Here is a 26,088-nt window from a genome sequence, read left to right as displayed (position 1 = left end):
AGCATAACAGTGGTGTGGAGGGGCATTCCTGCTGCTCTCTTCTTAGCCATCCCCACTGCCACCTCTGTTTAAACAAGGGTGAAAATTTCAGTTATTGCTCTTTCTGCACCAAAGGTGGCTCCTGATATCGAGTCTGTCTCCTCAGCTTGCAGGTGCATGGGGCACGAAGAATTTCAGAGTCACAGGCCTGGCTGAGAGAAAGAGAGAAGATGTATTTCTATGGATGGGTCTTCTGGAAGCACCTTGGTGGTAGCAGCACGTTGTCAGCTCTTCAGAGGGTGCAGGTTGGGGAAAAGCTGACAGGACTTGCCTTGCTCTGAAAATACTGCATGGTATTAACTGTGTGCCTTTGACACATGCAGGTGGAAGGAGTGGTGATGCTTCGTTCTGAATTTCTCCTTATAGCCATGCTTGTCATTAGATTACTCAATGAGAGAAGCTTGTTGTAAAGATTGATCAGTAATTTATCATTGTTTCTATCTCATCCATACCCTATATGATGTATGTTATGTAACTAAGGGTGGCATAATTACTGAGATAAAGGATAATTCTGCAAACTCTTACACAGGCAAATTCAAACGGGGGTTTTGTATCACCCTAATTAGTCGTATATTTTAAATCTTATTTATTTAAAAAGTATGGTACTGAAAAGTTACATCAATTTTTGAGTTGCAGTCACTTTACTTAAAATATTGAAGGAACTTTGACTTTTGCATCAGACAGATGTTTGTAACATCTTTTTTTCCAAGGCTCCTCAGTTTCTGTGGTAGTAGTTCAAACAAGACATCTTAGTTTATTTCAGTTGTTACCACAATTGTTCATCTGAGACAGGTTTTGAGCCTTCCCTGGCAATAGAATGGAATAGCAAAGCTTAGGATTGTATATGCTTGTTTCCCAAGCTGCACAAGCATGTAACTCAAGAGCAAGACTATGCACATATGCATAGCTTTTACACAAATAGGACTATGTATCTGTAGTTATGCTAAGTGAGAAATAAGAATTGTAATGGCTATTTATTCCTGTTTACTGAGGGCAAGAAAAAATGTCCTTCCCATTTTATAATGAGATGGGCAGACAGTGTAGAAAATAATTTTGCTTGGTTTTTGAGAGCTGGTGAAGACTTGTTTTGCATGTTCATTTCTCACAGCACAGTTTCAAGTGGTGCAAGGTCACATCCCTGAGGAACAGAGAGGGTGAGAGCTGGTGAATCCTGTCATTGGCTCCATCCCAAGTATAGAGGCAGAGCTCTCTAAGCAAGAAGGATCAAGTATGAGGAGAGAAGGTGTTAGAGTAACAAAACTGAGTAAAAAAAAGCTTGGGTTGGAAATGAAAGTCTTTTTGAATATACCTTGTTAAGCCTAATACACCTTATTTAGCCAACACCCAGAAAACAAGAGAGACATGTAGCTCAAAATACCAGGCTCTGTCTTTCATTTTAAAAAGAACAGGAAAATCAGTCATGTAGGGTTTTTTCACAGCTGCTGTAGACTCTTCAATTTGCCTGAGGAGGCAAGAGGAAAAAGGTGGTATAGAGAGAGAGGAAGAGCTTTATGTTTGTAGAGTTTTATGTACAGATGGGGGCAAACAGGTGCATCTATCTCCAAGTTTCAAACAGAGGAAGTAGCTGGTGATGGTTTCAGAATAAAGACTGGTCAGGTACTTGTAATTAAATTGGGAAACAAATCTTTCTCTGAAATAGGCAGTATGGAGTAGCTAAGGGAAAGCAAAATAATAGCATAGAAGTGTGCTGCAGTCTATCACTTGACTGATAGTTTTTCTGTTTCAACTGTGCAGCACAGATAGGTGAGTAATGTCTTGTGCATGTTGAAAGGGGCAGGAAGAAGTCCGCTGACAGAGAGATGGACAAGACATAGATTTTAGAGAGAATTGCTGAATAGACTTAATGAAAAGAAACAGGGAACAATGGGAGGTTAGGGAAGGTGATGTTTAAGCATGGTACGTAGGCTTCTGTGAGGCAATTTGCACAGAGCTCAGCCATGTGCTATCTCATCTGACACAGCTAACTGGTGAAATGTGCTCTCAAAGGCAAGGCAGTAGTAAATCTAGTGGGGAAATTGCTTCTTGACACTTGTCCCAGAGCGTTTCCCTGGGTGGGAAAGGCATCTTTCTGCCAGAAGCCAACAAATGATGACAGAAAAATGTACATATTCAAACTGTTTTGAAAGGACTGCCCTCCTCTGCGTTCTTATTCCTAAAGCCACAGAAGGGAGTGGATACATGACATATAGGCAGAAGAAAAACAAACTGTGTGGTTTAATGATTTATATTGAATTCCATGTAAGTGTGTAATTTGACCAATAAATCCTACTTAGATAGAGCCAAACTTAAAAATCGATGGCCAAAACACATGCAAAAAATTTTTGTTAGCATAGCTACTAATACAATTCTGCTGTTCTAGATGATGCAGATCCTTGAACAGTTGCAACAGTGCTTTGCCTACCTGTGTCAGTCTTAGATTTACAACATTTTATGCATGTGTATATGTGTGTGTATCTATCTAAATGCACATATATAATATGGAATTAGTTATTCCTGTATGTCATACTTGAGAATATTTGCTCATATTTTTCCAGGAATTTTATGATAAATCCAGGAATCAGTTTTTCTGAGTCCCCATTCAGTGTGGTGAGAACACAACTTTGTTTAAAATACCCCTTATACTTGGAAGTGGATGTTTTGGATGTTACTGCTGGCCTGATTTTCTTCCTTCCATTTTCCTTTTCCTGTTTGTTTTATGTGTCCATCCTCAGACATCTGTGTGGGTATACATATATGTGGGAGTATAGTATATATCTAGCCAGGGAAGGGCAAGGTGCTTCTGGATTGTGGCTGGAAAATTCTGGCTATGAGCTTCAGATTCATGAAAGAAGAATACTTCTGCCACCTTCCGGCATTCAACTGAAAACAATCAATCCACAGGTTTAGGGGTAGCTGCAGGTGTGACACAATAGGGTACAATTTGCAAACTTGCAGTGATATTGTTGTAAGTTAAGGTTTTGGTTTCAGTTTGAATGCTGTAATGGAGAAAGCCATAAAAGGCACAGATTTATGTGCATATCCAAGAGTACATACCTTTGAAGTACTCTTCAAGCAGAGATACCAAATGGGACAATGGTAAGAATGCGTTTCTGGTGAGGGTCTCTGGGACACTGATAGAATATCTCCAGGTGTGTATTGTCTTTTTCCTCTTCTGGAGCAGAAAGCAGCAGGTTCAGCGCATCCTTTGCTGTGATGAACTCTTCTGATCCTATTGAAAGCAGGAAAGGATCCAGATTTTTAAAGCACGGATTACTGTTGAAGGCCTTGAACAAAGACAAGTGACTTAAGCTCCTTGTTCTGTGTTGTGTGTAACATTTGTCATGCACTTGGTCTCTTTGCCTTAATTTTCAACTACAAAAAAGGTCTAATAGCACTATATTATTATTATTATTACCTTTTTTTTCTCTGTTCTATTTTTATATCATCTTGGGACTCACCAGTTTGGAACCAGTACCAGCCTGATTTGAACACCACACATTGTAGGTGGTGTGTGGGTTTTTCCCCTCTACAGAACTCTGTCATACCTACTTTCATCAAGGAAGTAGAGCCTAAGACTTCTTTGCTTATGTTTGATGTGCAATTTTTTGTAATAGATAGTTTTTTGTAAGGACCTGTTAACTTTACTAAATCATACGGACTAAGTGGATCTTAATATAATCTTCTAAATCTACCAGTTTTGGAGGATTTCAAGCAGTATTTGAGAGTCACAAGACTCCTGAGTATGAAATCTAGTCCCCCTTGACTTGAACACAGCTAATATTCATCCCATATTACATCATTAACTCATGAATCATATGGCTTCCATGGAATACCTTTTTTTTAAATCCGAGTTCTTCAGAGCTGAAGCAATTGGTCTTGTTTTCTCATCCTTAAATTCAGCATATAGCAGTTCAGCTACCTAAATAGACTTTGAAAAATTAGTTCCTTTTCTTTGACAGTCAGGCTTTAGTAAATAATAAAGATTATGGTAGACAGTCCTTATCACAGTGGTAAAGGATTACTGCTTTTGTACTTATTGCTTTAAAAAATTAGAACACCTTAATCTTTTAAAAACAATTTGGGTTTGGAAAAATAAATTGCATTGAAGCTGACAAGATGTTGCCCAGTTCCAGGAGATGCAATTTGGAAGGTCTGAGATGGTCTAAACCTTGAATGCTTGAGTTCCTAATAGAAACAGGGACTCAATATTAACTCTTTCAGCTCTGCTGTAGACTATAATGTATAAAGTGCATATTTTTCTGTCTTTTTCATAAAACCCAGGAAGCTGCTACTGGATTTCTGTCTCAGGGATACAAGATGAGAAATGAACTCCTGACTTACTTGATTCTGTGCCCTGAGAACAGAGGCCACCATAATACATAAATGTATATTCCATACTAACTTTCATAAACTGATCATGCACTCTCTTGAAATTGAACTGTGTGTATTTTGGCTTGCCACTACTGTTGTGAGAGAAATTCAGAATCTCCCTATAGTACTTAAAAACCTTTGTATTCTCTGCCAGAATATATCTGTGATCCTACTTGTAACCATATGTTATTGTGCTAGCATGGCCATGTGAGTTTAGCAGTTGTGATGCTTTGTTTTTTATCCTCTTGAGGTACTTAAAATAGTACTAGAAGTACAGAAAGCGTATTGTCTTATGGTTCTGCTACTAAACTATTTAAACTTAAGCTGTACTCTCAACCTGCTAGTGACTACACGAGTCTCTGTTGGTATTCATACTTTCTTACTCTATTGACAACATTTCAGCTGATATATCTTAGGGTCTAATTGTTCATGGGTGCACAAATTGCTAGATCACAGACAATAAACCTCTAATAAGCCTCTGGTGTTTTTCAAACTGATGAAGTTTGAAATAATAGCAATTTTTTTTTTTTTTTTGTTCTCTGAGCACATGACCTTATTTTTCATAGTAGTGAATTTCACCATAATTATGTTATCTGGTTTCAGAAGGCATCATATTTTTAAATGCTCTCTAAATACCTTTGTATTTATCATACTCTGTAGTTTTTTATCATAGTTAATTCCTTTAATCCTTTGTCAGGATCATTTCTGATAATATTACATAACCAACTAAACCACTCAGGTTTAAAAGGAGTAACTGCTGAGAAAATAGTATAACTGAAAAGCTCAAAATCTAAGGATGGCAGAGGAAATTTGGAATTTCTTTAAGGTCCTCTATTATGAAGCTAGAAAACTCGTCTGTACTTAATTTTGTTTAACCCATGATTGTAGTATCCAGTGAGATAATTTTTTTTTCTTCCTATGTCTTTAAGATTTTAAAATTTATTAAATGCACACGACCCCTGCAGAACTTTTTAATAGGTAAGTGTTATTGTTCTATATTCAACTTTGACTGTAGGGCCACTATCCCAGGAATTATTTCTTTCCTTTATTATACTTCCCCCAGGTTCAGTCTGTTTTACAACGATGTCCCTGTTTATTTCTTTGTTTCCTGTTATCTTGCTATAAATATAATGCCATTTCTGACTATAATGTCATAATACTTGTATTCTTCTTATTGCTCTTTTTACATGTTGCACTGCCCTCTCTGTTTGGACGTGGCTGTTAGTATATCCTCATTAACATACATTTATAGTCTCACAAATTAAAAATAGTTTTAGACTGTGAGCCCTGTGACTTCTTTAATATTTAATTTTCTTCTAGTAGTTTCAGAGTTAGTCCCTCAAGGCCAGCACTGAAAGTCTTATCTGAAAGAATAACCTAAGAAAGGTTCATTTTAATAAGAATACTTTTCAGTGGATACGTTTACTACTGTTTCTTTTTACCACAAGTCTTTTTTCTGTCCCTCTTCATTAGCTGCATCCTACTTCAAGTTGCACTACGCTTCTGTCTCACCTATGTATAAATAATACTTTATCCAGCAGTAACTTTACAACGGCACCTGATCTAAGTGAAGAAAGATTATTTTTTTTTCTTTCTTTCTTATTTCTTTTCTGCCTCAAGGCCATATTTCTTGTCCTAGCTTGCTGACCTCTTCCTTCTGTGCTCTCTGATGACAGGCTAGGCAATTTGTCCCGCATGCAATTCAACAGTTCTTGGGATTGTGTGAATCTCCAATCTTCTCAATTTTATTTTTTTCTCCATCTGGTTTGTGGTTACTTCTGACCTCTCGTGTCCCCTTTCCCCTCTCCTTCATTTATGTTTTTTAATCTTCTGTATGTTGTCCTTATCACCCATAGGGCTCAGCCCTTGGATGTTATCCTCTGTGCTTAGGGGTTCATCTGATCTCTTTTTTTGCTTGTCTGTTTGCTCTATGTGGCATTTCTGTTTCTCTGTGCAGCTATCTTGCCCTGTTACCAACTCTTTTTCTTGCCATATTTGATCACTCCTCTGTCTTGTCTTTGTGCTCACATGCTCCAGATCTTTCTGTTTGCAGGTATTTATAACTCACATCATATCAAATTAATATTTTCTCTTTTTTCCTATGTGTTCTCTTCAAAAAATTTATGAATTTCTCCCATGTCTCCAGATGCATCTCTAGTCCTTAGTTCTTCTCTTCCACACACTCTATAAGGTGATAGCATTATGTTCCCATCACGTAACCACTTAAGGATGTGTATTCGTTTTCTCCAGTTGGTAATGTTTATCATCACATTCTTTTGAGTCTCCTGTAAAAACCGATGTAACCCTGATAAAAAAATAAAGTCCGTTCCAATGTCATGTTTTTTTCCTTCTCGTTTATCATTACATTTAACTCTCACATACTTCCCATTTTGACACCTTCTGCTTGTTGACTTTCCAAGACACTGTCTTTTTAAAATTTTCCCTAGGTAAAATTTTTTTTTTTAGTTTTGTAGTTAAACTTCTCATCAGCCATAGCCAAAGATACCTGCAATATGCTCTCAAATACATGGCCTTTGTCTTACTCAAAGGTTCAGTGTGCCTAAGTAGATTCTACAAACTGGGAAATTTGACCATTTATGAACAAAGCTATCATCAACTAAGAGACTTAGTTCCTGCTTCCATCTCCCACAGATTTTCCCTCAAGGAGGACAAATTTCATACCAAATTCCCTGTTCAGCACTATTTGTTGTATTGTTACACAGCATGCTGCTTTCATTATATCTTCAGAAAAAGCAATTAACATTTGTTGGATGCTTTTATATGTTAGTCTGAAATCTGAATCCATTTTCATGGGATATACATTGAAACAATTTTTGTTTTGTAGTCATAGTCTGTGACAAACACAATTGTTAACTTAAAAACTGTGTTCATCCCATAATATTTGGAGACTTGTTTTTTATTCCCCTCAGCTGGTCATAAGAGACTTAAAACAGACTCATGGTCCTCTGTAAATCATTCTGCAGAAATTATGTACTATATAGTGTACTTTATTTTTTGACAGTAAAGTGTAGGCTACTTTAATGTGTTGTAATGGAAGTTTCCCTTCTGAATCCTTTCATACCTGCATGGATGGAATGATAGAAATCAGTGCTAAGGATAATATATCACAAGTCAAACAGACTCAGATTTTAAAATTAAAAACCTATCATTTTCACTTTTTGTTTCCTCTGGATTTGTATGGAAGCTCAGGTACATGGAAATTCTAACACAAATCTGTGTTTTGTCTAAATTCTGCCTAGGAAACAATAAGGAACAAATTACAGTAGTTAAAATGCTAAAACGGATTTGGTTTCAAGAACAGAACCAAGACATGATCTGTAATGAATGTTGGTTTCCCTGGAGTCAGAAGAGGAGTTGTTGCTCCAGACAATGTGGAAAAGTTCATTCTCAAAAGCCCATTTGTCTGTAACTTTGCAAACACTATGTGAGCTTGTGTTAGTTAGATGAAGTGGAAATGGTTTCAAATGATGAAATAAGTATTTTTAAATTGATAACTTTGCCATACGCTTCTGAATAACTGTATGCAAGGATTTAGGAAAAGTACATTTTCCAGTCAAAACTGCTCATGCCCCATTACCGCGATATATATTTTTAGTATCATTCTTGCTGCCAATGATAAAGCTGGTAAGAGTGGCAGTAATGAGATAACCATGGGGGCTCCACTGCATCTCTGCAAGCTTTGAGAAAGTGAGGGTGCAAAACGTCACAGGTTTTGAACCAAATGGTGAATATTTGAACACCTGCTTGGAAGAAAAATCTGTGAACAAAAAGTAAACTTGTTTGTGCCTACTTCCAATTGGTGTGTTCTGTATATGTACACTGTGCTGGGTGACTGCTACCTTTGCTTACCTTTGTTTAGGCTTTGCATAAAGTCATTAAGACTATGGACATACAAAACGAGAGTTAGCCCTTCCATTACCACCATTACTGCTCCCCAAGGGTTTCTTTACTCCTAGAGCAGCCTGCAAGATTTATCACTTGGCAAGTTTACAGAAGCCAAGTATCCTCATGAAGTATAAAGAAGAGCAAATATTCTTTCCTCTTGGCAAAGCTGATCAGAAAGAGTCTTCTGTTTTGAGACGGTTAAGGTGATCTTTAAGGTGTAGTTTAGTGCTCACACAATCTGTGATACTGTTTGTGCATGTAAAATGCACTATGACTGACAAGAAGGTCCTCATACCTGTAAGGATTTTGTTTTATTCATGTATTTATTTTACAATTTAAAATAAGAGTGCTGTAGGCAGAAAAGGACTGGTTTGAAAGTGATTATGTTTGAGGCTGAGGCAGGACTAGTGTTGTCATCTTCTCTTTAAAACCAGACAGGATTTTTAAGGAATTTAAGAGAAGAGAATGCATGTATATGAACAGATGAAAAGATGGGTAACAGGCAGCATAACCTTTGATGTGGATATACTTTTCCAAGTTCATAGAGTTTAAAAGCCCATAACTTGTGTAAAATAACAGCCTTGCAGTGTGATTGGCAACTTTGTGCCAGAAACAATGAATCATAAGTTCATGAAAATCAGCGTGGTCTCTTCACCCTATAGCTGGTTCTTTTGGTTCAGAGTTTATGTTGTACATGATTCTGGGACCTTCAACTGCCATGCTGTCAAGACAAAGCATACTTCTTTTAAAAGAAGAAATTAGGAATGTATAAGTTGTGTTTTCACTGTTTGGTGTTGTGTGCATGTTAGAAAGCTAAGAAGTTTGCATCTTTAACAATATAGTTACCATCTGCTACAAAACGATCAAACTCTGGAAAACTCTGTGCAGACTCTATAAGTTATATTGAACTTCCACTGCAAGCTTAATTTGGAACTTAAGCTATTGTTTCTAAGTAGAGCTGAGAAAGCGCAGTGTGTGAGACTGGTGGTGTGTTCTGAAATGTGTTATACCCTGACTGTGGAATGACTGCTCGTTATGAGAATAGAGAGCAGTCATCTATGATGAAAATAAGTTTGTTTACCCAGGGACTATGCCTGAAAAGGCAATTTCAACCTTCATACCTATGTGTAGTCAACCCCTTGTAAGTATTCCAAGCAAACAGAAAACTTAAACTGCTTAATTGTTTCAGTGTTATTTCTTCTAACGGGAAGCAGGAAGAGAACTAAAGCAAAACAACCAAAAAACCCCAAGCTCCAAATCCTGGCCAGTTCTGATGAATTTTAGTTTGATGTCTGGAGTTTGGCTCTTTCAGGAGTACAGTTCTTAATAAGGCATTACAAAATTGTCTCTAAAAATCTGAGACTTCTTAATAGAATATAGATATACAAACCTATTATCTTCAGAAAGACATTCAGTGTCTAAGTGAGCAAAATTTAGTTATTCTTTTCAAAGATTTCATTGGTTCTTCAAAGTCAACTCAATGTGTGGCTTTGGTAAAATTTTAAGTACAAGATTTCTGAGAGGTTCTGTTCTTTAGTTAACATTAGATTTATGTCTTTACGGAAATGTTGCTTTCTGACAGCTGTGCAATTATCTGGTGTCACTACTGTGCCATGTAGTTAAATGGTCAACAGTTACCACGTTTATAAATAGTATGTGACATTTGAGCTTTGAAAAATAAATGCTTACTGAATGCTTTTGGAATAGTTCCATGCACAGTACTTTACTTTTCTGCATCATTCATTGGAATATGCATTAAATGGAGTGGCAATAGAGATTGAATATAATAAGCATTACCTATAAAATGGGAATAAGATTAAACACAAATCCCAAGGTATTACATTGAAATGATTAAGGCTAAAACAATAGGCAATGTCACATATGTTGCAGTAGTTACTCAAGAACATTACAACCATTTAGTTAGAAGTTGCAGTGTACAGTTCCTCCTCTCCCACTCTTCCTTAGAATTTTATTCATCTCCAGTGTTAGTTTTGATTAACATTAAACTTTTATGTAGGTTTTCTTCAGTGCAGTTTTTTTCTGATCACCTATGACCTAAGTAACAGGCAAACAGTGCAGTACAAACTTTAAAATATATTATTAGTATATTTTGGTTAGGTTTATTATCAAATCATGTTGTGCAAAATGTAATGTACACCTTCTGTGTGGGTGTGTGCTAAAAGCTGGTAAAGGTTTGGGTCATATTTACTCCTGTTTGTATGAAATGTCTTATTAGCAACTGAAAATGGAACTCAGTTGTGGACAGTATTTGGGAATTTTCTCTGGGATGTGGTGGTTTGTTTGGTTTGGGTTTTTTTTTTTGTTTTTTTTTTTCCCCCTGGGTTTTTTCCCTCCTTTTTTTATTTCTTTCTTTTATTCTCCCTGGCCCCCTGCCCCCCCCCCCCCCCCCCCCCCCCGCCTTTTTTTTTTTTTTTTTCCTTTATTGGGTTGAGTTCTTTACCTTGTGGAGGAACTGAGACAGAGGTCAAGAAAGGACCATCTCATATCATTTGGACAGAAACAGTAATTCAGTAATTGAAATATTACAGAGTTTGTGGGAAACAAGAACACTGGATAGCTATCCCAGACTAATGACCAGACATCTGAGTAGGAGAGTATAGAGATCTATATGACCGATTTAGCCTATCTTCTGTGGGAGATTCAAGCTGAATATACCAGGTTTATAGGTTTATACTACTGGAGGAGTCCAGAATGGTTACAATACCATCCAATCACAACAGCTTTTCAATAATTACTTGTGCTTCATCACTACCACTGAATTAAGAATAGCTTTTCTTAGTGATGCAGTTTTGCAGAAGAGTAACAATGAAATATCAGGCTTCATGTTTTAATGTAACAGCACTTGATAACTTGAAAAAAGGTCTGCACTGAGGTTTTTTAGTAATGTGTTTGTAGAGTGTAGACCAATAATGAAATAATATGCACAGCAGATTATCAAGGAATGTGGATGTTAAAAGCACATTATGCTTGTGGTTCATTAATCACTTGTATGAAGCTAAATGTACTCAGATTCAGAACTGACAGCTTCAAGTGTAGGGAAATGAGAATTGACATGAGGTAGTGATCACTGAAAGACAGGGACTCAGTGAGCCTGCTAAGTGTTTTTTAAAAAGTGTGTACGTGCACATTTCTAGCAAGATGTTCAGAAAAAGGAAGAATATAGAATTTCTGGAAAAACCTTTTTTATTAGAAGTACAGATTCTTCACAGAGAATGATGTTCAGTAAGAAAGGGTCAGGTTCAGTGGATTTCCTGATCTGAAAATCTATGTCATGGAACCTCTTTAAATTCCCATTTTACCATTTAGAGAAGGAAGAATATCATATTTCACTTTGAAATGACATTTAGAAATTGTAATTAACCTGTATTAAATTAGAAAAGTAAACTTACAGTCCTGATTCAGTTTAATGCAACTGAATTTTTTCTCTTCAAGATTCTTAGCCCCAAATGTCTTAGTTTTATGAGTTTTCATCTAGAGTTGGGATGTTGTACTGTGGCCTGGAAAATTTCATTTTAATCCCTCTACTAATGGTACCATTACCAATTAAGCTTTAGAAACAATATCAGTTTGGAGTATTCTTTAGTACACTACAAGTATTATAAGGCGATTTAAATTTTTTTTAATAAATATTTATTGTCGCTAGTAATGCTTGTTTTATTTATTTATTTTTAATCTATTAAACATGATAGAATTTATGCTCCTCTGGAGATACTGAGCCAAGAGGTATTTATTTAAAATGCAAAGGAAAGAAAGGTTCTAATGAACTGCAAGCATCTCAGTAACTGCTACAGTTTTTCTGTGAAGTTCTATTACCTATGCAAGTCACTCCTGGACATGAACTGCACTATTTTAATTGAAGAAGTTTCTAAATATAAATCAGGTATCTAGGGGATATAGACTGAACCCATCTGCTCTACCAGAATTGACTTTTTCATATCTCCTATCTTAACTTATTTGTATCCAAGGCATACACAAAGCTTCTCAGACAAACAGGTGCACTTTGATACTATCCAATTAATTACTGTCAGATGTATTGCATTAGAAACTTGGTCTGTATCTCTTCTTTGGGATCTAAACAAGTTCCCTGATTCTTAGGATGTTTTCCTGGACATTTAAAATGAAAAACAAAGCCATTTTAAAAAAATAAGTCCGTCTCCTGGAATGAGAGTCAGCAGCTGGAGCTAGGTTTGACTCAGGCTTACAAAATGCTATAAAGAAGGTGGTGACTCTTTTCTTCCCCCCATTGCTGTTTTACTATAATAGATTTCAAAATGATTCTGAAGAATTTTTCTTGTTTTTTGTGGAGAAAGAAAAGATAGTAGATAAATAATTTCTCCGAGGATGTGAAGGGGAAAAAAAAGCTGCTTTTGGAAGCAGGTCACTGGATACAACCTTGCTTGGGACAATAAGAGCTGGAAACAGTTTTCATTTGAACCTTGTCCAATGGAAAATGTAAAGTGAGCAGGTGATGAATTGTAAGGGCCGAGACTGATCCCTTATGAAAGATCTGCAAAGAGCTGAGATTTAGACATGATTACTTCCCCAAGCCCTTCTTTACCTATGCCATTATGAATAATAAAAAAGATTAAAAAATAAAGGAAAAAATAAAAAAAGAGGGTTTCTGTCATTTTCATGCTGGTGGCTTTAGAAATATAAAGGGAAAGATGACAAATGACCCAGAAGAACCAGAAATTTGCAATATTTTCCTGTGATGAAAGTGAATCCATTTTTCCTACTTATTTCATAGTAGTAAAGCTGACCTCAAGTGTTTCCTAACCTCATCACCCACTGTCCTGGTCTCTAAAAAGAACTTCGGTCTCCCGCAGGCTCTTTCTTCAGATGCTCGCTGGCGCTCACTAGCTCTGTGCCTGGTTTCCTGCTGCAAGTGTCCTGGGGTCTGTCCATTGGTAGTCTGGCTGGCTGGCAGGGGGCTGCAGTGGGATTGCAAGCTGGAAGGCACCTGTACAGGAGAAGCTTTGTAACGGGGCCTGGCCCCTGGAGCTGTGGTCTCAAGGTGGTTGGGTGTATCTGCTGGTGCCTCCACAGAGCACTCACCGTGTTGTAGGTGTATCTGTTCTCTGCTGTCAGCTGTAATTAGTCATTGGTTGGCAACAACTATGGTTTTGTGGTCTTTTGGTATCTCTTAGGACACTCCAAATTATTTTCTAACTGTGAACTCCTCAGTTTACCCTCTTTTTTATTTATTTTTTTTTTTCCTGGAAAGCTGTGATGCTCTTCATTCTCACTATTAAGGTAAAGGATGTGCAAGTAATACCCTTTACTACTTTGGTATCCCTCCTAGCAAAACACTCAGGTGGTTCTTTTATATCATGGATTTCAGGGTGGCAGCCCTTGTTTCCAAAAACGTAGACACAACAGGACCATTTGTGTTTGCCATCTGCAAGACATTTCCTTCTAGGATCCCGGGGTTGGTTACGGGGCTTCCAGACATTCCTACTGCCTGTCCCCCTTGGTAAGGAGACAACAGGTTTGTAACTATAACACAGATGCATGTAAGCCTAAACTCTTCAGCACATCCTGCTGTCACTGGAACACAGTCTGCCTGTGCCTGTTTGAACACCCACCAGCATCTCTCTAAATTCTGTCCAGTCACTCATCCCTACATTCCTTTCTACACAGTCTGGTTTTTTTTGCTGTTAATACCAAGGTGCTGACCCTGGCAAAGCAGCCAAGTATTGTGGAAAAGAGCCTACCTTATTACTAGCCAGCCATTATGCGCATGGAAATGTTTTCAGTTTCAGATTTTTTGAGAGGGTCAGGAAAGGATTGTTTCTGTTCTTTCTTTTTTTTTTTTTTTTTTTTTTCTCCTGCAGAATTGCTTTATTTCTGAACATAGCAGTATTTATTGCTTACTTTCCGAACTTCTTTTAATCCTGCAACTGCCATTAGATAAAATAATGAACCAAGTTACTTATTCATAAAGGCAATGTAAATATTTGTTCTTTGCTGTATTCCAATAAAATAATGTTGTCATGGATTATTGGCAGTAAATTATTTTAAGTTATACATTTAAAAGTAAACAAAGCCATATACATGAAAATATCTTTGATCATTTTTCACGAAGCATCTTATGCTTTTCTTTTATCATTGTTGGTATGAGATCTGAAATCTTTATGCTTGTATTTTGATTTTCAGTGTCTCCCTATTTCATTTCTATTGCAAATGCTTTCTACTGAGAAATTATAAACAGTTTTCTACATTCACTGCTCCCCTTCCCATCTTCCCAGTCTGGCCCAATTCTGATAATATCATTTATATCTTGTCATTAATAGTGGTTCACTGAGTGAATTATAATTCTCTTGTTTGGGTGCTGCATTTTAACATTCGGCTGTTGAAATATAGTTGGGAAGGAAGAAGGGCATACAGTCTCAAAAAACTCTTTTTTTCCAAATTTGTAGAAGCTATTTGCTAGTCTAAGAGAAAATAAAGGAAAGATGGATGCTCTTTAATTTCCAGTGTGCTGTTTATCTCAAAAGTAGATTTTCTATTTGATAGAAACATCTGAGGCATTATTCCCAAGTGTCAACTAGACCCTATGTACCTATAAAGTATATAAAGAACTAGGATATTTTGCACATATATTAATAATTCACCACCACTCCCCACCACCCCCCCAAAATAACAGATTTCAGCACATGGATCCTGCCCCAATAGATGGCAGAGGTTTTCTTCAGCCACAGTGGTCACACAAATTCCTAGCTTACTTGCTTTAATACAGGGTGCGTTTATGAAATTGGCTGTAATAGATCCTTCAGAAAGTTTCATAGACTTTTTTTTTTTTCTTTTTGAATGGATTGAGACACAAGCTTAAACAAATGGCAAGATCTTCAACAGTTTGAATAATTTTTTAATTAAAAATGGGTGATCATAATCTCCCAAGTGCTGATACTTTTTCCTCTTTAAAGCTGAATATATTTCCTTATGATATCACAGGTCTCCAGGACCTTGCTCTTCACACTTATAACTTCCATGAACCTCCAGCAGTATATCTCCAGTACACCAGTGCTATCAGGAGGTTGAAACCTCCAAGATCTGTCTCAATAGTTCATTTTAGGATTCTTTAAGACAGCAAGTCTGTAAATAAGGTGCAAAATCTGAAGCACAAAATGCAAGAAGTTTCTGCTTCTTCTCATCATGTCTGGGTTTTGAATAATGCTTCATGCTATGTGTTGTAGCTCTAAACAGAAGATATTTATAGATATACAAACTTGCCTACCTACAGTTTGTTTCTAAATACATTAGAGTACAGAGCCATTGACTTCTGTGGGAGGTGCCGAATGGTCTAGCACTCTGATGACTAAAGATAAACTCTTAGCAACCTAAATTTAGGCACCTCATTTTAAAAACTTTGGCCCAGATATGTGAACCTAGAAGAATGAGTTACAATAATTCATTTCAAATTCCCTGGCTCTTGCGTCTCCCCAGACTGAGCATTTATTCATACAAATTGCTCACTGTTGCAGATAAATCACAAAATGTAGCCAATGTAATAACTCTGCACCTGAGTATTATTTCGTTCTGCTTTGCTAATGTTGGCAGCACTTTGCTTTTTCTCTATATGTTACAGCACCTGGCTATTTTGGCTTTGTCTGAATATGTGAGAGGGGTGAACAGGGAGAAAACCTACAAGTTTTTTCCCTCACTGTCATTACTGCTAGCTTTCCTAATAGTTGCAACTCCTCAATTAGGTGGTCAGTTTAATTTACCTGCCAGCTTAAAGGAAATGCAACGGATACAATTACCAAGGGAGACAATTTTTTACTGCATGCTTAGGAGAGGATTACCTTGTCGAACTGTTGTCTCTAGTGGCTCTCATCTGCTTTGACACCAAGGATATTTAATTTCCCATAATACTGTTTATGATGATGATGAGAAATACTGTGCCTTGTCTATGTTGATTTTTCTCTTTCGGTTTCTTTGTGGTTTCTCTTTTGGGATTTTTGTCTCTTTAAAGGAGTACTTCACCTTATGGACAGGAGAAATAGATTGAGGTATGTGTGTTGCCCACAATTTTCTCTTAGATTTGTGTAGGCTGCACAAATAAGTAAAGTTTTAAAACACAGTTACTTAGGCGAGTAATTTATACTTCTTTTTCCTTTCTTTTTAACACAGTATAAACTAAGAGTAATGCTAAAAATGTTGATGTTGGCTCCTTCGCCAGTTTTTGGTTTGCTTTTTGCTAGGATCAGGTAACAGTACTCCCTTTGCCTGTATTAAGGATGGATATCTTGTCATTTCACTGCAGCCTTATAAGTGGTGGGCGTTTATTCTAAGCCAGTCATCTGTAGTCAGTGTCATGAGAGAAGGTGATTCATCCCATCTGACGCTAAATATCCGAGAGGCTTATCATGCAATTTGTTCTGGAGAGGAAGGTAGTTGATGATGTTCCTGCCCAGTCCAGTGCCGCAGTCTGCAGAGCCTCTCTGTATCAGTGCAATTATTTCTGAGGACACACACAATGAACAGGATGCAGAAATTATCCAGGTTAAAAAACAGTAACTAGAAGTATTTTGTTCATCTGTATTTGTTTTTTTTTTTTTAACCAGGTTCATTTCAGTGATTCATAGGGCCATTTATAACATAGCGATAAGAATATCTGTTCAATAAATGGGGTCATATTGGCACAGAAGAAAGAAGTAGTTGAAGGCAGGGACATTCAAAACTTTGTGTAATGAACTGCCTCCTGAAATACATGTGTGCACTGGGACTGTCCTGTTTTATTAGGTGAGATGAATCCACAATAGTTGTTTAACCGTGTGTTAAGCAGGACATTAACAGTATCGTTATCACTGTAGTGTACACCTCTTGATGCTTGATATTGCTTTATTAGACTATAAAGTATCTTGATGTTAGCTTATCCATTTCAAACAAAGGGGGCAGTTAGAAACTTCTAAATATATATTGCCAAATCCTTCCACTGAGGTCCTCAGTACTAGTAGTGCTGTTTGTGCTAGCAGTCTTTCCCAGTTTTAGCATCTTAATACACCATGAGGGTTATATGTGTATGGATAAATATGCTGTCTTATGAGATGGGCTGTTTCTTTATAGTATGTAGTGATTATCCATGTCCTCACCAGGAAGCCAAAAAAGCATCCATGCAAATTGTGACTTTCTCTCGGGTCTTATGTAAGTATGAAGAGAGGATGACCCATGTAAACTTCACCTGAGTGTCTCAGAGTGGTGTTAGCTAACAGTTAAACTACCAGAGTTGTAATGAGGCAGAGGCAGTATATTTTGGGAGACATACTGTAAAGAAACCAGCCTACTAGGATGCATTAGATATATCATGAGGAAGTTAAATCTCATGAACTGCATGTTCTGTGTGCAGTTGTTCATCATAGCATCCCTTATTATGTTGATGTACCACCGTGCTTCAATATGCTTTTGTGGTGTATCTAGGGAATATCTTCATGGTACAGGGTACTCTGGTTTAGACACTGAAGTCAGAGAAATGTGACCACCACTGATAAAATACTGTTCCATGAAGCAGCAGTGAAAGCGATGAAAAGAACTATACTGAAGCAATGCCAGTAGCAATGAAAGCAATCAAAATGAACTTTATAGTACCTTTTTATGTAAGTTCTTTCTGGAATATGTTTCACATGTTTTATTTATTTTTATTATTATATTTCTTTTTATTTTTGTAGGCTGTGGAAACCAACCTTGCATCAAAGGATAGTCACTGGGTCTATGTAAATGAGGTAAGAAAGTCAAAAGAGACAACATAGCTTGGTACATTCACTCAACACTGTCTTTTGTTGCATATGTTTTGACACACCACACTGAGCATACACTTGGTGTTTTTACGTTTTGAACGGTACAAGATGCAGACTCTGTGGTGTCGTTGCTTGTCTGTCCATCTGAATTAGCATAGGTTGAATACCAAAGGTCAAAATAAAGCTTCCAATATACCTCATAGCAGCTGGGAGACTTTATTTTTACCTTCATGTTGATGCTACTTCATTAGCTATTTAGGAAGCAGAGAATATCTCAAAAGAAACCTTAAACCCATGCATCTGTATCTGCCAGAATTTCACCCTTCACTGCTATGAAAGCCTGTACTCAGATACCAGGAGAGGAAGGAGCACTGAGGCTAGTTGCAGGCTTAGCTCGTTCGAACATGCATTTACATGATACACAGGTTTTCTCTAGTGCAAAATTGCGTTGGTGTTTTGGCCAAGATCCAGGATAGCATAGATTTAAAATGTGATATTTCCTCTCTGCAGAAAATGGCATCCTGTCCTGCTACTATGATTATTTATTTTACCTTAGTACCACGATGCCCTAATGGGAATCAGTGAAGACTCATTTTTAAAAGGCAATGGAAAGCTTGAAATGTTTTACCATATATAATAATTTATAACTTACTGATTGTTCATGATAAATGACACTATTTTATATATTTCTGGTTTTAATAATGATTCATTAAAAGATAGTAAAATATCTAAGTTAAAAAGAACTGTGTTCACTGTTTTATTTTTATATTATAAATGCATAGCCTCTAATTTAATAACCAATTCCTTTGTTAATTTCTCATTCCTTTCTTTGCACCTAGCTAATAATTTTGGTTAGGCTACTTTTAATAGTAGCTATAAATTGTATTGTGTGGCATTAGAAAGGCTCTGTAATTAAATAGGGGTTAGGGAAAGCGAGTTAAATCTCTGCTTATAAAGGCTTTATAAATTCTTCCTAGTCCTTGTTACATTTAAGTACCTCCTGATTTGTCAGCTGCAGTAATGACCCACTACAAAATATCAGCAAGATGCCCAGAGAGGCAGTGTTTATATTCGCATAAAGATAATACAGTGCATATTTCCCTAAACATTTATAGGGAGGGAGTGTTTGTGAATTTGTTATTGCTGCTGTTACTGTTCAGATATTACAACTCACTTCATGAAGCCTGAATCTGTAACACCACAAATAAAAACCTTCAGCACTCATACACAAATATGTGCATACATACACATCACGCGGGGTGTCAATTCTGCTTTTATTTTGTGAACTTTTATTTTTTTCTCTTTAATGGTTAGATACTGGGTAGCGAAGCTATGATAGCAAAATGTAAATCTGAAGTATAACTTTTTAGTGAAAAATATTAGTGTACATACTTATATCTCGAAATACAATTAAAACAGACGATTACAGAAACTTTTCAAATTCATAAAACTTTGGAGAACAATTTGCAGACAAAAAGAGGAGAAAATGTCTTGATTATCCTTTTTTTTTTAACAGAAGAGTGTTGCTCTTCGTTTACTTAAAATTACTGTGAAAAGGAGATATGTTAAGCATCCACATGGGTGTATCTGTAGAAACATGGAGGTTCCTTAGGACTTGCTTCTTATTTAATAGTGTGCATACCCCCATGCTAGCAAGAGGACAGACTGATCATGCTTTCTGTGTACATGTTTCCAGTTGGTATCAATGAGAACTGCATGCGTACTTGATGGAAAATGTGTTATTCCTTGACTGGATGTTGATTGGTGCTGTGATTTGAAGAATGGAATTAACTTTTAATTTCCAACAGTCAAATCAGCTCTTTTTGATGTAATTCCACATGTGTAGCAAGCCAGATGTAGTCCGTTCTGTAAATGGACCAAATACTTAGCCAGTCCTTTTTTACTCCTAGGCAGATTGAGAATCCTACACTTTTCTGTTCACTCTATCGTCTGTATGACCTAATGATCCCACTGCAAGGAAAAAGAGGTATAGGGCTAATTGACCTGAAGGAGCAGTAGTAGGAAGAGAACACAGTGACGACTATGTCCATTGAGGTTCCTTGTATGAAGAGCATTGGATAGTAAACAGGTTCTTTAGGCTTTTCTCGCTTTAGGGAACCATTTAAAGGCCTGGTACAGGTTGAACTACTGAGGTCTAACTGATCTTGAGCACCTTGTGACAGTCTGCCCTGCCTCCCACCTCTCATCAAGCCAGTGAGGATCTGAACCTTGAACTTATCTTGCTATAGTAAGAATCACTATATAGCACAGTATTATTTCAATAAGAGATTTTATTATGGTTTTACTTGAATTAAATCTACTTTATTCTCTCTGTATTGATAATCCAATAAACATTTGTTAGGTTTTTTCTTCCTTATGCTTCTGTTCTATACAGCAGGGTAGAAGTTAGGTTTTGGAGTTCAAATATTATCACTTTAATTTTGTTAGGTAAGCAACACCACCAACCTTGTGATGAGCTAACTTAAAACTGTATGGCTGGTAAGCTTATTAGGCAGCAAATGAACACCCATGGAATGTAAGAGTTGGTCTCAAATTACAGATCTGTACTGTCAAGATCCTGCATTTTCTAGTTTCCAATAACCCAAGTCTCTGTGCTGAGGTATCTATTTAGTTTGGATGTTATTGGTGGTGCAAAATGACTCGGTCATCTTTAGAAAAAGTCTGATGAATTGGGAGTTGGATTCATTGTATGGGGCTGAAAGGCTGAAACATTACATGGCAAGTCTTTCAGGATAAGAGAATATACAGGGATGGGTCTTTGCAGGCAATATCATGCCCTCATATGTCCTCTTTGAAGCCAAAGTCATAAAAACCTTACTGTTTTAAAAATGTATGTTTGTAAGTATGTCTTTTCTTATTTCAGACATTTTATGTTTCAAACTTGCAGGGCTGTCAAAAGTAGTGGAGATCTGAGGGGAAAAAAAGAAATTTATTTCTAACCATCCTCCCCATTTTAGATTTATATTTCATCATCTTCACTTTTATTCATCTAGAAATACTAAATCATTCCTTGCATTCATTTAGATAGTGATTCTACCCGAATTCTGGGTTAAACATGCCAAATAGCTTTTTAAAAGCAAGAATATTTGTGATTTCTTTGTAAATACTTGCAGAAACAACCAACTCTTCAGAACAGTGACTAGTCTATGCTTGGCTTTGTCTCCAGAACAGTCCAAAACATTTTACCATTGCCTATGTTGGGAGTTGCCAATGACCAGCAATTTTGACCCTAAAGAAGATCTGTTAGAACATATCTGGTGTTCTGGTTGTACCTTTGATGTTTATGCCTTTAAGTGTTGATGAAGTGACCTACCAGCTTTGATAGATGTGTGCTATTTTTACTTGTGGCATGACTGGCACAGTTGTAGATGCTCCCCTATTTTGGGTGTTCATTTCCTGTCTTTTTTCCTGTTTTTCTTTCTTAATTTTATTTTTCTCTTACATATCTTTCATGCCTGACATCCAGCATCTCTGTTGGTTCTCCTGACATTTTTCATTTTCCCCTTCTCTTTTTCTGCCTGTTCAGAGAAAATGCTGTGCATTGCCCAGGGCATATGTCTGTGGGAGAGGCACAAGAGCAATACTTGAAACTGAATTTGTATGTGGTTGTACTAGGAGCAATGCTCTAGGAGTCTGTGTCTGCTTTTTTATTAGCAGCAGCAGTAGGTCTGGGGGTATAAATAGCACTATAGAAACCATGTTTCCCTTTTTGTGGAATGTTTCATGGTTTTCACATTTTCTCCATTCCAAGGGGAGAGAAAAGATAAAAGAAATTGTTCTGCAAAACTGGAATTCAGATGAAAAAATATTCAATTCAAACACAGTATTTTGTTCCCTCATATCAGTATGTTTAATTCTAATTCCAAGTTTATAAACATTTGTTATTTTTACATGTAAATCAGTAAAGGACACAAAGCAATCAACTACTCTTCAAGGAAATGGAATAGGTACTGAATCTGACTGATAACTCAAATGAGTTGTTTCACCGTTATCACATCCTTCCTTTAATTTCTTTTTCAACAAACTTTCATCAGTATTCAGAAGTTTAACTAAAAATTGTAAGACATGGTAGGACAAAGCACAAGGCTACTGGTTGAGATAGGAGATATTTTTTTGTGAAGGACAGGGAATAATGAAGAGAGGACCGGACGTAGTGTTGCATGTCCAAACCATACTTACTTGCTCTGAAGATAAGGAGATGTGAGGGTCAAACCTGTTGAATAGCTGTGTGGAAATACACAAAAGACATACCCTGAGGAAGAGTTTTTGGAAGTCCATTTTTGACAGAAATGCCCCAAATAAAAGAAATTGAAAGAATTCCCTGACAGTTGAAAAAGTAATGTTGGGGCACAGACAAGGCTTCACAATTTCATGTGATTGACAATTTATCCCTACATGTTTAAAAAAGTAAGGCAGCCATCAGTTCAGATTTTGTTATGGCTAAGGAAGAATGAGCTAAGTTTGTCAAAAGATAATTGGTGTGAAAGTTATTGTGAGATGGTAGCGTGCACTGTTTGAAGAAGAGGAAGAAGTGAGAAAAGGAGAATAAGGATAATGGATGGCAGTAGAAAGATTGTCCAACTTCACAAGTTTAGGTGAACTAGTAGCACTTTTGGAAAGATAATATGATGAGTAAAGGATGGCAAAAGAACTGGAGTCTGTGAAGATGAAGACGTAATGATGTATTGGTATGGTTCCAATGATTTATCATTATAGATCTTGAAATCAGAGAGGAATTCTAAAGAAAAAGTGGTGAAAAAAAGGGCAAAGGTGGAGCGTAAAGGTGTAGTGAAGTAAATGATTATAAAATGAGGCTGGGGTGCAAAATGACTCATACCAGGGGTCTCAAAAAGCAACAAGAAAAGTTTAGATATAGCAGAAGATAAAGGGGAAAGCGTAAGGTGATTACTGAATGGAAAAATGAGGCTTTAATGTTTATATTGACTTACTTGATGCTGGCTTTATAGAAAATATTAATTGTAACCAGAATGTTAAAAACATATTGTAGTAGTTCAAATTTATTTAGAAAAATCTGAGGCACTTCACCAAATGAGATTCCATATAGTGAAGTGCCGAGTATTTCGGGTGTGGCTACAAAATGAGATAGCTGGTGAGCATCTACAGGAGCTACTTGGAATCCTTGGGGGATAACAAACGGAATATCAGTCAATATTGTTGTGATCTTGCGAAACAAGCAAATCTAGTCCTCAGATATGTTACTGGAAACATCCTTTGTAAGATAAGGGAGGCAATTATTTTGGTCTGCTTGACATCAACTTGGCCTTGTTAGAACAATATTGCAAGTTTTGGGCAAGACCCTTCAAAACAAAACAAGAGAATGCAGAACAATTTTGAAAATCCAGAGGAGAGTGCCTAGTATGATGAAAGCTCAGTAAAATATCACCCATGAGGAAAGGTTGAAAGTATTAGGTTTGTCTCCTGTGAAACTCAGAAGATGGAGCAATGGTATGGCAGATATAATTAAAAGAAGAATATGATCACATGTTCACTCTGGAAAGATAAAGGAAATGCAATTTAATCTTCTGCAGTAAAAATTAGATTGAGTATTGGGAAATGGTTTATGATCTAAATATGATAATGAATAAGAACAACTTCCTTGGTTACTTTCTTCCATCTCATCATCTCTGTCTTTGCACCTGGTTCTGCTGCTGTTTCTTATTCTTCGTTTTTCAGCATCCTACCCGCATTATGTAAGTCTGCTAAATATTTTCAGACCTCAGTTTGGAAAGACAAATACAACTGTATTATGAACACCACTGGGTATTTTCTGATCTGTACCTTCTGTTCTAGGTCTTTCCACATATCTTTTTTCAATATGGGTATGGCAGTGACAGTTTATACAAACAGTCATTGCATATCCTTCTGATCGAATCATTTATTCAATACTTTTGCTGACAAACGTGAAATTTATGGGAACTGTGACTCATATTTGATTTCCAATCAGTGTGGAACTCCATCCTTCTCTGTCTACTACTGAGCAAGCTAGAGCAATTGTGCTTGATTAGATTCTGTCAGCCAAATCCACCCTTGAGGTAGTCCCAGTGATTTGACTTAGCCAGGGATGAACCTACTGTCATATTTCTTGATATCAGTCATTTGAAATGGAGGAGTATATTGTAATTCTATGTAGTTTTGATAGAGAGATGCCTAGCAATGAATTACTGGCACTTTCAGTGCTTTAAAAATAAATTTAATTGTAAGTCTGAAAATGAAGGTTAGAGCCCTACTTGACTACAGTTTTCATTTGTTGCTTTTCCATTGAATTGATTCTCATTGATTCAGATTAACCTTCATCAGAACAGATACAAAGGACTATTTGTTATTAACACAAAATAACTTCTTATTGCCTTGACTTTTTAGTTTTAGAATTACCACATTCTGTACCATATGGAATAATGAATGCTGAAATTCAAACAATATTCACTTCTAAATTCTCAAATTGGAACTGTGGGGAGAACTAGTAGAAATTTTGTTACTTTAGTTCTTTATTGCCTAAATGATCAGTTACTCTGTAGGAAAGGAATGTACGGGGGTGGGGGGCTGGGGGGAGGCGGGGAGGAATCCTCCTCGTAGGTCAAGTACCAACCCATGTGGGTATTTGTCATGGCATGACACTTAAAGAAGGGAGGGGTTCTTTGTAATAAAGCAAAACTTTTTACTTTGCAAGATAAGTGTCATGCATTCTTCTATTGCATCTTTCTGTGAACTACTGTAAAGTTTCCAGAATTAATCTTTATAAAGGAGGAAGGAATCATACTCTTGATTGTCCTGGTAGGTACACTAGCACAGTTCCCAATGTTTGTGTGTGTTCACAGGGACTGCATGGTGGGTGACTGTATTTCTGTACTGCACAATTCAACATATAGTTTAATGCTATGTAGAGTAGCTTGACTGAGGCTGAACAGGGGCTCATTTCTTTATCACTAAGAAAAGCTCGTGCTGTTATTTGTCGTCTTTAAAAACAAACAAAAATCATCCAAACAACCTAAGCTGCAGCACTGCAGGGTGGATAACAGAAAGATAAGTTGTATTCATAATGGCACTTGCAAAATCAAAGATGGTTTGTTATTGATAGAATGTAGTAAGCCAGCTGATCTTCTTGTACTAACCTGAGCTTAATAACTGGGACTTTTTAAAAAAACATCAATAGCTTTATATGCTTGTTATGTACACGGCTAACCATAAATACATAAAAAAAAAAAGTCAGGGACCAGTTTTTTATTGGTGAAAATCTGTTTTCAATAAGAAATCAGAAATAAGTAGCGTGAAGCTATAGAAATAGTGTTATACAGATTCCAAATCCATAGGAAACCAAAGTTTTCAGTAGTTAGAAGACAGCTGAAATTCTTGTAAGCTTTAATTGAAAAATAAAACTAAACTCTAATTAACATCCAGAAAAGGATGCTTTTGGATGTTTTTTCTTTTCAATCCACAAGAAAGATCCTGGTTTGGAAAAGTTGTGGGCAGTAAGCACAGCAAAACTACTAGAGCAATTGCAGCTGTAAAGTATTTGGTTAAATTTTTCACAACTATAATGATACTTATCAGAAGAAGTCCTCATCATTGAGGAGGAGAAGGGAGAAGTGAAGTAGGAAAAAAAGGTCTTGTAATTTCAGCAGGAGAAGTAATAAAAAGATTTTGAAATATAGCAAGAGTACACATTTCATCAGTGATGAGAAGCCTTAGACAGAAAGTTAGAGTGCTAAGGGACTTGGGGAGCTCTGAGCCACGTTGAGATGATGTTATCCACATCACTTGAATGCAAGTGAAATATTTTAGACAGTAGTTGACCTTATTCTTCCTTTTTGGACAGATGCCACTTTCCAAACGATGCTAGTGGTGCTGTCAGCGGATGAATTTCAAGATCTCCATCTGATTAATAAAACTTTCTGAAACTCAACCTAGGTGATCAGTCAGAACAAAGTGCAGAAAAAGATTATTGATGCTTTTTCCTTTCCCCTTTCAGAGCATT

At 36.7% G+C, this 26,088-nt stretch overlaps 1 protein-coding gene across 5 annotated transcripts in view; it reads left to right on the top strand.

The window, feature by feature from the left end:
* The window catches only part of GRID1 (glutamate ionotropic receptor delta type subunit 1), a 621,552-nt gene that overhangs the window by 474,410 nt on the left and 121,054 nt on the right, over positions 1 to 26,088 (top strand). For all 5 annotated transcript variants that reach the window (XM_074830422.1, XM_074830421.1, XM_074830425.1 and 2 more), the window contains one exon: positions 18,006 to 18,059. In XM_074830422.1, the coding sequence (XP_074686523.1) occupies positions 18,006 to 18,059 (54 nt within the window). The remainder of the gene's footprint in view (positions 1 to 18,005; positions 18,060 to 26,088) is intronic.

The sequence above is a fragment of the Strix aluco genome, chromosome 7 (assembly GCF_031877795.1).
Source record: "Strix aluco isolate bStrAlu1 chromosome 7, bStrAlu1.hap1, whole genome shotgun sequence".
NCBI classification, from domain to species: Eukaryota; Metazoa; Chordata; class Aves; order Strigiformes; family Strigidae; genus Strix; species Strix aluco.
The sequence above is the reverse complement of the archived record's forward strand: the minus strand, read 5'-3'. Positions and strand labels throughout refer to the sequence as shown.